The 12,558-nt window shown below is 32.5% G+C and overlaps 1 protein-coding gene across 1 annotated transcript; it reads right to left on the bottom strand.

Moving 5' to 3' along the window:
- Positions 1–3,439: 3,439 nt before the first annotated feature.
- Positions 3,440–5,727, bottom strand: LOC133700726 (dynamin-related protein 4C-like). Its single transcript, XM_062124366.1, has one exon. The coding sequence runs from the start codon at positions 5,642–5,644 to the stop codon at positions 3,599–3,601; it is 2,046 nt and encodes a 681-aa protein (XP_061980350.1). The 5' UTR covers positions 5,645–5,727; the 3' UTR covers positions 3,440–3,598.
- Positions 5,728–12,558: the final 6,831 nt, after the last annotated feature.

Consider the following 12,558-nt stretch of genomic DNA (forward strand, 5'->3'; position numbering starts at 1 on the left):
TATTGAACACATTGATTACGCTTTCAAAGTGCTTGAATTGATTTTTGATCCGGCAAACATCTCCGTACTAATATTAGAACACAAGGAAAACAAGATGGATTAACACAAACTCCTTGATGCCATCAATCTTAGAAACAAGTAAAGAAAAGCAAAGCCAAACGGGCATAGATAGGTATGGATAAATAGATAGATAAACAGTGCTCAAACTAGATATTTGAAGCAATTTTGTCCATGATGTTTGCCAGGACATTGTTGGACTCCCTCAACAACTTGATGCTCACATTCAGCTTCTCACGCTTAGCAGCTACGGCTGGAGATTCCTCTAACATTCTTTCTATCGCACAATCATGTCTACCGACAAGCTCCTGGACGATCTCCTCTTCCATTTCCTTGTTCACAAGATTTCGAGCACAGAACTGCAAATGCAGAGCCATAAAATCAACCAACCTCCTCAAAACAATTTTCCAGTAAGGAGTCATTCTCATTTTCAAGTCGAAAGCTTGAAGCAAAACATGCTGCTCATACCCCCTGAGACCTGCAATTGGAACCTCTCTCAAACCTTCAATCTTGAATGTAGCAACGTACCCATTTTCCAGGACATCACGCGTGAAATCATGCTGTTGAGCCATGATCTTGTTCCAGTCATTCATGTATTCAGGATTGCTCGTATAATCTGTCAGTTTCTCCATTTGAACAATCTCTGTGACCCAATTTCTAGAATGCTCTTTCATTCTTGCTATGAGATTATGGCTTGCTCGTCTAGTGGATAGCTGAAGCCGGTGGTAGTTTTCAAGCCGGTGGTATTCCATGCACGCACGCGTGTGTTATCAAATAAAAACTCATAGACATGGTGAAGGCAGATGGTGGTGGTTTGAATGTGTGTTCAAATGATTGAGTCATGAAGTGAAACTGACTCTGTTTTGATAATTTAAAGCTTTGTATATGTTCGGTATTATATTGTGTGTGTCATAACTATGAGAGTTTTCTCCAAAATTATTTTTTCTTTTTTATTTAAAAAAGACCGGCAACGTGATAAGAGCAATTTAATAACAAAGATTTTAAATGCACGGAGAAAATGAGCTGAAATTTTAAACAAAATTGAGAGTTAAATTATATTCTATTGTATCCAAAATTAAAAAACAATGTAAATTCAAGATTAAATCAAATGATTATCGGATGAATTTGTATAAAAATTAAGTCTGAGAACTTAATTAGACTTTTAATTGGCCAATTTGATTTAATCATGAACTCAATTAAAGGTTTAATTAAATTTTAGAATTAATTTGGGTCAAATTAAAAGAATTGATTAAGTGCAAGAATTTAATTAAGTTTTTAATGAGTGAAATTAATTTTATTATGAATTTAATTGGTGAAAAAATAAGTTTGAAAGCTTAATTTGAGTTTAATTGAGAAGATTGAAATTTTAGAGAAAAAGATTTAATTTTTTTAATTATGAAAAAAATTCAAAAAACAAAATATTTTTATTTGTGTTCTAAAAATAAATCATATTTGCATAATTTAACATACTAAAAATCACAAAACAAATAATATTTGTATTCTGCATGCATTTTGGATTTAATAATTAATTTATTAAAGCCATGAAAACTTGATCTATATTTCAAATATTATTTTTTTTCTTTTAATATACGAGATTATGAACTTATACATAAAAGTATTCCCAATATTAAATAAAAAGACTTTTGTTTTCTCTTCTTTATTTTTTGACTCTAGAGCAGTTATGATTTTAACCTGGATAAAAACCTTTTTATCGAGGGAGACTTTTTTAAAACTTTAAACAGACCAATAATTAGAAAACATAACAATAACTTAGTTTATATTAGACAAATAAATAATGTAGCTTGTCATAGGTAGGGTACACCGGGGTGATGAGTTTTCCTCGTGTACAACTAATTCTCTTATTCAGACTCTTTCATACTATCAAGTATTTTAATAAAAATAATATTAGATAGTGAATCTTGAATTTTCAAATCATATTTTTATAATTTTTCAAACATATTCAAAACCCTCTTAATCTAAGAGCCATGCTTGCCCTCCTGCACCATGCACATCAAGACATATGTTATTATGTATCTCAACTCTATGATCCTCGGTTACCATGTCCTCAATGCTACGATCCTCAATCATCATGTCTCTCAGTTATTTGGTCTCTCGTTAATTATGTTCCTTGATAATTATCTCATGGATATGTAAAAAAATAATGCATTGTTCTATTTTGATTAATGTTTTTAACTCTATACTATGATCAATATACCTAGATATATGTGTTCTAGGATGCCTCTAGTAATATCATTTTGAGTTCTCATTTAGTTTCCCATCCAGCTGCCACTCTTTTTTTTATTTTATTAACATGGATGTTCAGACCAGTTTGCATTCACCTCGATTAATCCCACGGGTCTTGAAGTTAATGACCATATAAGCCTCCAATGACCCTGAGATTTATGAGACTCGAACTGGTAATCTCTAGAGAGCAAATCTAAAACTTGACCAATTGAGCTACACCTCTTAGGGTTCTATCCAACTGCCACTTAGTTAGATAGGTTATGGTGACTTTATTTATTTTTTTCATTAATTAATATTTTGACATTTAACTTTATTTTTTTATTTTATTTTTATTTATTATTTATGGTTTTTATTTTTTATTTATTAACACATATAATTCTTAATTTATTTGATTATATATGGATAAACTTTTTTATTTTCACTTAAAATTGTTTTAACAACAAAACATATTGAAAAAACCCATGTATATAATTTTTTTATTTTACCTGCGACAAAGTACAAATCAAGTATCTTCATTTATTTTTGTGTTTCAAAAAATTTTTTGAAAAAAATTGACTTTTTTGATGGTTTTAAATTATTTTTTTTGATATTTTCATATTATTTTGATATAAATTATTTTAATATATTTTTAAATATAAATTATTTTAAAAAATAACTATTATCATTTTCTTAAACACCAATGAAAACAAAACAGGTATTGAAGTTAAGAAGTCTTCATGAAAGTGGAGGCGAATAATGTATCCTCCACATCTATCAGCATCCCTACACTTATCTTGTTTGGAGAGGGGACATGGAAGGAATTCTGAAGTTGTACATATAGCATTATCTAGGATTTGTCAATTCTTAAAAACTCTGTAAGACAATAAGGGCAATAAAGTTCAGAGAAACTCAAAGCCTAGATTTTATTAAAAGATAAGATATCAGAGTTCTAAGTTTTTAATTCAAATAATTTTTATTAATTTTTTTTTCAAACATATTGATGCATAAATAAATATGTTAAATAACATGATGTATCGCAAAATCTTTATCTTATTAATCGATTAATAATTTAATGGCACTACATGTTCTTTTTTTTTTATGCTTGAATTATTTTTTGATGGTGAAAGAAAGCTTCTGGGAATTCAGCAAACCAGAATCATAAATAGAAAACATCTTCATACTACTATTAGAACCAACACAAGGAAAACAAGATAGATTGACACAAACTCCTTCGTGCCATCAATCTTAGAAACAGGAAAGGAAAAGCCAAACGAGCATAGATAGGTATAGATAAATACATAGATAAACAGTGCTCAAACTAGATATTTGACGCAATTTTGTCCATGATGTTTCCCAGGACATTGTTGGACTCCCTCAACAACTTGATGCTCACATTCAGCTTCTCACGCTTAGCAGCTACAGCTGGAGATTCCTCTAACATTCTTTCTATCGCACCATCATGTCTACCGGCAAGCTCCTGGATGATCTCCTCTTCCATTTCCTTGTTCACAAGATTTCGAGCACAGAACTGCAAATGCAGAGCCATAAAATCAACCAACCTCCTCAAAACAATTTTCCAGTAAGCAGTCATTCTCATTTTCAAGTCGAAAGCTTGAAGCAAAACATGCTGCTCATACCCCCTGAGACCAGCAATTGGAACCTCTCCCAAACCTTCAATCTTGAATGTAGTAATGTACACTTTTTCGAGGACATCACGCGTGAAATCATGCTGTTGAGCCATGAGCTTGTTCCAGTCATTCATGTATTCGGGATTGCTTGTATAATCTGTCAGTTTCTCCATTTGAACAATCTCCGTGACCCAATTTCTAGAATGCTCTTTCATTCTTGCTATGAGATTATGGCCTGCTCGTCGAGTGGATAGCTGAAGCTGGTGGTAGTTTTCCGAGTGATGCATCAAAACAGATATGACCACATCTTCAATGTAAGTCCACACTTTCTCAACAAAGGCAACTGGTATGCGTGATATCTTTTCAACCTTTTTCTGCAGAATAGCAAGGAAGGTGGTGCGGGGAAGGAAATTTGGCAATTGAATCCCTTTGGCTTCCTCCAAAACCTGAATCTCATCCATCAAAAAGTTCCCTGTAAGGTCATTTTCAGAGCACTTACGAAGTTCACCTGAGTATTGGTTGAGCATTTCAACCAATCTGGCAGTGCAATGCATATTTTTATCTTCTGGATACTCATCATATTCTCCTCTCACAATGATCTTGTTTAGCGACTCTTTGGCGGATCCAACAATGCCCATGAAAGTTGTCAGGGCTTCACCAACCGAGGACAAAGTCTTAGGCATCCTGTTCAGTTCGGAGATACTTGCATTCAGCTTCTCATTAATCTTCCTCACTATCTCTGGCAAGCATCTTGCTATAATAGTTGCTTGAATTTGAACCAGTTTTTGAGCCAAAACTGGGATGCCCACAATGGATTTATCAATCTTGGATAGAAGAGGATGATTTTCAAACAAGTCAGCTTCTTCCTTGCGTGCTTCCTTGTAAGATTCATCACCAATACGATTTCTCACACAGACATAACCCAGACCTATATTCACATCATCAGCCGTAACCTTCTCAAGCAGTCCTTCTGGAGCTCTGTCTGCTTTGGTGACCGCGGCGAGAGTCCTCTCACCATTCTTATCCACTTTCTGTGACATCCTAATAGATTCACAAGTGGTAAAATCAACAGTTGCAGACAAAACATTAAGGATAATACTCTCTTCAGGCCTTATGTACTCCATAATGATATCCGCTATCTGCTCATAGATGTTTTCAGGCTGACCATGGACAGGAACTCTAGTGATTCCAGGGAGATCAACCATTGTAAGGTCCGGAACGCCATTCTTTTTCACTACCAGAGTCAATGGTGTGTTTGATATGCCCTTAGCATTGCCTGCAATCTCATCAGTGGCAAGAATTATGGCATGGGCGATTTCGGCTTCACTGGTAGGTACTGTTTTGCCATTGAACTCCAAGGAAAGCTCTGGTTCTGGAGCTGTGTGATGTTGCAACCTCATTATGAGAGGTACTCTGGTGCAGATGCCCTGGCCACGAGGGAGGCTGATACCAGCTAGTGATTCAAGAACACTAGATTTCCCTGAAGATTGATCACCAACAACAACAATGGTGGGGAGTTGTATGCCTTCTTTCATGACCTGGAGATGCCTCAGCTTGTCAACCGCATCAAGCAGAGGTCGAATACGTTCATTGAATGATGATACGATGGGGACATGCCTGACTACCAGCTCTTGATGCTTTTCTTCAATGATCTGTGGAAGTGATTCCACTTTGTTTTCCGAGCTATTCGACATTTCTTCACTCACTGAACCACAATGATTAAGCACTACACTCATTTTGTTGACAGGGAGAAACTTCGAATAATTGGCTTGCTATTTTTTAATTTGTTATGCTTCAAATGAAGAGGGCTGAGTGAGCATTTAAAGTGAGCCAGGTGGATGTGAAATAGTGTGGACTCGGGAATCTTTCTTTTTGCAAAGACTAAAGATCGACTTAATTTCTTTTTCCAGAAACGAGAATCGTTTGAAAAGCTTAACGAGGAAGGAGATGATCCGTACTAGGTTCGTTCCTTTCAAATGAGTGGCCTTCCCATCGAATATTTAAAAGAGGTTTACAACCTTGCGTATTCTTTTCTGGTCCTTAAGCATGGATGGCTCTCCTTCTCTTGGAAGTTGTCACCGAAATAACTTTAGTCCAATTTACGAAAAAAGATATATATATATTGAATAGTTTCTCAGTGTATTTTTATTTATTATTTTTTTTATAAAAAAACATTTTAATTTAGATATTACTAGTTAGATGCCCCGTGCTACATCGTGGATCAAATTTTTATTTTCATAAAACTTATTAAAAAATATAAGACTAAAAGTGTTAGGTCTGACTGCAATGTTAGACCAAAGAGCTTCGAGTCTATTTAACTTGTCTACTCAAATTCTTATATTTTTTAATTTTTTTTAAAGGTATTTCTTCAATAGTAATAATAGTATTTTTTAAAATTTATTAATGATAATAATAACAATAATAATAATAATTCTTAATTTTACCATTCAAATCAAATCTAAGGATGTTTTTTAATATTGATAATAATTGTTTTTCAAATTTATTAATTATTTTATAAATAATATTAATTATAATAAAAATAATAATATTTATAATACAAATAATAATAATTTTTATATTAATACTTTTAATTATAATAAAAATAACAATATTTATAACACAAATAATAATATTTAGAAACCTAAAACCTAAAAACCTTGGGTCCTGAAGCAAGACCCATTTCGATTAGGTCCTGAGGCAGGACCCAATCATAATGGGTCCAGACACAGGACCCATCACCCTTGAGTCTTCACACAGAACCCAAGATAATTGAGTGCGGAGGCAAGACCCAATCAAAATGGATCCTAAGGTAGACCCAAGAAAATTGGGTCCAGAGGCATGACCAATTTCCTTTGGGTCTTGACGCAGGACCAAAATTAGATCCGGACTCAGAACCCATTAGTTTTGGGTCTGGACATAGGACCTAAGAGAATTGGATCCGGACCAAGTGTTTTTAGGTCCCTAAATTTATTGGGTCTGTTGTGTAGCTAGACCCAAAGCTATTTTGGATCCTGCCCCCACAGGACCCAACTCTAATAGATCTTACTAGGGGCAGGACCCAACATATGATTTATTTATGTATTTAATAATACATATAATTCAAAACTATTGAATAAAACATTGATAAAACTTTGAATCTCATTTACTAATGTTATAAAATTAAAATATCTTCTATTACCCAAAATAATATTATATTATAATATTTCTAAATTATTTTTTAATGGATTATATTGTTAAAAATTCTCTTATATAATACAAAAATATAATGTATATGATGTGAATCAAAAATTTATTGAGAGCTCCATCAACTTTAATATGATAATATTAAAGAAAAAAATAAAAAAACTTTTAATATAAAAAAAATTACATAAAAAATTTTTTTTTTTGAAAGCATTAGGTCCTGCTAGGAGCAGGACCCAAGGAGCCAAGGCTGATGGGTCCAACCGCAACATGACCCAAACACAATTGGGGGCATTGCCTTCTTTGTTAAAAACTGTTGGTTTTGGCTTGGCAGTCAGACTCAAAACACTTCCAAAAGGTGTAATAGTGTTGGGTCTTGCTGGCCAGCCAGATTCACACCACTTCAAAAAAGTGCTGAGTTTGGCTGCCCAGCTAGACCCTCCAATCTTGGGTCTAGCAGTGTAGACAAGGATATTAGGTCTCAGATTTTTTGCTCTTTTCTCTCATTTAAATTTATTTTTCATACAATAAAGAGGAAATAAATTGATGAGAGTTTTTTTATATTTTACAAAAATTAGATGATGATAAGTTTTTTTTTTTTTTTGAGGTTAGGTTGAATTTTCTTATTAAAACATGCTTGTTTTTGTTTTTCAAAAATGCTTTGAAAAAAATTTGACTATTTTTTATTTTTTTCTGTATTTCAAATTAATATTTTTTCTTAATTCATATTAAGATGTTTTTGTATTATTTTGATTTGATTATATTAAAAATAGATTAAAAAAAATAAAAAAAATATTATCTCAATATATATTTTTTAAATTATTTTAAGATATTTCCAATTTTCTTTTTTCTCTCTTCAATTTTTTTTTCTTTTCTCTTGTTGACTTTTTTTTCATATTGTAAAGAGAAAATAAATTATTGTGATTTTTTTTTTATATTATACAAAGGTTGGTTGATGATAATTTTTTTTTCATTTTATGTTGGGTTGAATTTCCTTATTAAAACATGTTTGTTTTTGTGTTTCAAAAATACTTTGAAAAAAAAATTGATTTTTTTTATTGTTTTCCATACTTTAAATTCATATTTTTGTATTTTTTTTAAATATATTGAGATTGGGTCTGGTTGCGCAACCAGACCCAATGAGAATATATTAAGTTAGGTCCTACCCAGTAGGACCCATTCGAGTTGGGTTCTGCCCTAGATGTACCCAAAATAGCAATAGGTCCAGCCGCGGTCCCTAAGTTAAATGGGACCTGACGCATGACCTAAGCGAAATGGATCCTGACGCAAGACTCAAGCCAAGTGGCTCCTGATGTAGGATCCAAGAGACTTGGGTTCTGGCGAGGACCCAAACGAAATGGGTCCTGACGCATGACCCAAGAGTATTGGGTCCTGACACCGGACCCAACAGAATAGGGTCCGGATGCAGGACACAATGCCAATTGGTTTTGTGTCTGAAGTACCTAAGAGAAATATAATAAAAATAATAATATTTATAGAACAAATAATTATATTTTTTTTATATGAATACTTTGAGTTATAATAATAATAATAATAATAACAAAAATTATAATATTTTTTATATGAATACTTTGAGTTATAATAAAAGTAATAATATTTATAACACAAATAATAATATTCTTGTTACGCAAGATCCAAGGCCAATTGGTTCTGTGTCTGGAGCACCTAAAAGAATTATAATAAAAATAATAATATTTATAGCACAAATAATAATATTTTTTATATTAATACCTTGAATTATAATAAAAATAATAATATTTTGAACACAAATTATAATATTTTTGATATGAATACTTTGAGTTATAATAACAATTATAATATTTATAGCACAAATAATTATATATTTTGAGATGAATACTTTGAATTATAAGAAAAATAATAATATTTATAATACAAATAATTATATTAATAAACCCAAGACTCAAGAACCTTGGGTCCTGACAAAGGACCCAAGAGACTTGGGTTCTGACGCAAGACCCAAGCGAAATGGATTTTAACCAGGACCCATGAGTAGTGGGTCTTGACGCCGGACCCAACAACATTGGGTCTTGATGCAGGACCCAAGGCTAAGGTGTCCCTAGCAGGTCTTTAGACCCGCTTGCCTGTGTCTACAGCCATGGGTGAGAGTCTGGCCCTAGCACCTAGTGCAACCCCAATGCCATGTGACTTCAAACACGCTCGTTTGTGTCTGTAACCATGCATACGGGTTTGGCCCTAGCACCTATGTGTCTGCAGATTATGGCTTGCAGACCCACTTGGCGCACGGGCACCCAGAGCTTGCTTGCCCAGTGCTAGATGTCTGCAGTCCGGGGCCTTTAACCCTACCAAAACTGAGCTGATCATTTTCTTCCTAACCATCGCTTCAATGCCATATACATCCTAGTGAAAAGACAACCCCACCCTCCCACTGCAGTCTTTCCAATTCTCTATAGCAAGGGCAGCTCTGCCATTACATTGCTCCAATCCATAGTGCTTTGTGTCTATGTAAACAGTAATAGGAGCATTGATCCCTTTTAGTATATTGTATAATTTATTGTGTTTGCTCTGTCAAATCATATTTGTTCCTAACACCATAGTCATTGATTCTTTGAATAAAATTTTGAAACTCTTTTCAAATCTTATTTCACCTTGCGTAAGAATTTCACAATCAATATTATTTGAGAACAAATAATTTTTTTTTTATTCAACTAAGGTGACGGGTCCTCTTTTAATCACTAAACACCTATATATAATTCATGTTATATTTAATATCTTCCCATTTGTTACATGACACGACCAAAAGATTGATGTCTTCTTTCAAGTGCAGAAGTGTCAAAGTAATAAATAACTCGACAAGACTAGGGTCGAACTATAAGGAGGATAACTATATAATAATAATAATAATAATAAGTTAAAGAGGATTTTGAGGTATAAGATTAATGTGAGGATTCAACAATGATAAAAACAATTGTCATGGTTAGAGGATCCACTAATAGTATTAGAAATAAATATAGTATAAACTCTTTTTATTAATCAACTGGAAACCACACACAAAAAAGGTTCAAATCGGATGATTTATCCTTAATAGTTCATTATAAATTTTTAACATGATCATATTAATTATCTTATTTTAGTAACACCATACTTTTAAATATTTTCAGGAATTCATGATGTTAACTTATGTTAACAACAAATCAAGTTCCTTTCATAGCACAGGTGTAGGTTATACCATACGGTTGGCTATGGAAGTGCCAAGCATTTGTTGTACCAAGTGTTATACAACACAAATCTAGATTAACCATTTAACAAGCAAGGTATTAAGAATTAATAAGATAAAAAAATAAGACATGTTAACAACAAACTTTCTTAAATATAAACATTGAAGTCCATGTTGAGTTTATATTATACCTATTCTAACACCATTAGTGAAACCTTTTCACCTTGACATAATAAACTTAGCTAAACATAATGAAGAAGAGAAACATAACTAAACAACATAAGAACATAAGTATAGTAAAGGAAATGAAAAGCATAAACAAGAGATTAAGAAAAATATAAAATGAAATAAAACTTAAACATTACAAAAATATAAAGAAAGAAATAAAAAAGCATGATCTTGATGTGAACAACCAAGATGCCTAAATGCATGGCAAATGCCTCCTTTTATAGGCCAAAATTTGGAACTATTGATATGATAACTGATTATTGAGTGGGTGGCCAACTCTTGACTTGGTGAAAATTCTTATCTTCTTGTCTAAACAAAACATCATTGCTAACATCAGAACTAGAACCACCTGTGCCCATAAAAGTTATAGGAAATTGTCTTAGTTTTCCAAGAAAAAAAATTGAGGTCATTTGGACTTTTAGAACTCGAGATATGGGCTGAACACTGAACAGTGTCTGGGCTGTAGGATAAATTCGGACTTCTCCGTTGTCGCTATAATTTGGACTTGGAAATGACATTTTTAAATCTTGGACTCCACATGAAAGTTGTAGGCCTATATCTTACCGAATCTGTACAAAACTTTGAGGTCATTTGGACATCTATAACTCAAGATCTGACCGAATTACTAAACAGTGTTCCAGTTTGAACTACATTAACATCTCTTTTCTAAGTTTGGCCCTCTTTTTATCCTTTCAATTTCAATACTTAAACTCATCAATCAATCATTTTATTTATGTGATAGGCCTGCATTTAAGATGAACATTTACCATAAGTTAAAGGTATCTTATATTATTAGGTATGTTATTATAAAACATGCTTTAGTTAAGGAGTTATTGATACTTCAAGTGCAAAATGATGATATAAAACCTTGATAAAAATGCATTTTTAAGTACTAATCATTACCCTTTATTTAGAAAACATGTAGTCAAGATCAAAGTATAGTATTTTCTATATAAGATAGCTAAGTGATCTCAAGTCTAAAAATAATTTACAGAATTCTCACGTGAGCCTTTCCATAGACACAAGTGATTTCTCTATATAAAATTCTCATGTGGGACAATTTAGTGTAAATGTGATCAAACAAGCACCTACTTATTATTTTCAGGTATCCCTTATACCATAACTTATAAATAACTGCTCTTTTTCATAAAGAAAAGAACATAATATGTATCAATCTTAATGACTCTAATTAATATCTAGTTTTAATAGAGCATCGACCATGAATATTTAGGTAGTGTTTGGTTGTTGTTGTTCTAGGATTAAGGCAACAATAACACCAAGGGGAGTGAATTAGATGTTGCACTAATTATGTCAATTAATGCAAATAAACACATTAAGCACATATAACACAATAACTAATAATATAATTGAAGTGCTTAAAGTAAAGAGATAAGGAAATAGAGATTGTAAACTCGGTTTTTAACATGGTTCGACTAGCCTACATCCATATCTCAAGTACCAACCATACTTGGGTATTGTACTCTTTTACTAATCCAAGTGAAAGATACAATACCATTGATGAATCCACACCAAACAATCAAGTTTGTCTTTACATCCTAATGAATTATTTTTTAGGTATTTTTTTATGCTTTTTACTCTATGATCATACTTCGATCAAGATTTTTCTCTTGGTGACAATACCTCACCAATGCCAAGAGTTTATTCAAACTCTCAATGCATGATCAAACATGATTTTGTAGCCTTTATCATACAATTGACTAATACTTAGCAAATTATGTTTTAGATTTTTCACAAGAAACACCTTTTCTATCGACGGAGAAGATTTACCTCCAATATTTCTAACTCCAATGACCTTTCCTTTTAAGTTGTCTCCAAATGTGACTTTTCCACCATTGATCTTGCTTATGCTTGAAAACAATGAATCATCTTTGGTCATATGTCTTGAGCAAGCATTATCCAAGAACAATTCTCCATATTCCCTTGATTCGTACACATATAAAATCAAGATGAGGTTTTTGACACCTATACCTTTATAAGTCTTTTTTTATTTAGTGGTGGTTCATT

The sequence above is a fragment of the Populus nigra genome, chromosome 8 (genome assembly GCF_951802175.1).
Source record: "Populus nigra chromosome 8, ddPopNigr1.1, whole genome shotgun sequence".
NCBI classification, from domain to species: domain Eukaryota; kingdom Viridiplantae; phylum Streptophyta; class Magnoliopsida; order Malpighiales; family Salicaceae; genus Populus; species Populus nigra.

Coding starts and splice junctions, on each gene's coding strand:
- LOC133700726 (XM_062124366.1), bottom strand. CDS start 5,644: ATGAGTGTAGTGCTTAATCATTGTGGTTCAGTGAGTGAAGAAATGTCG.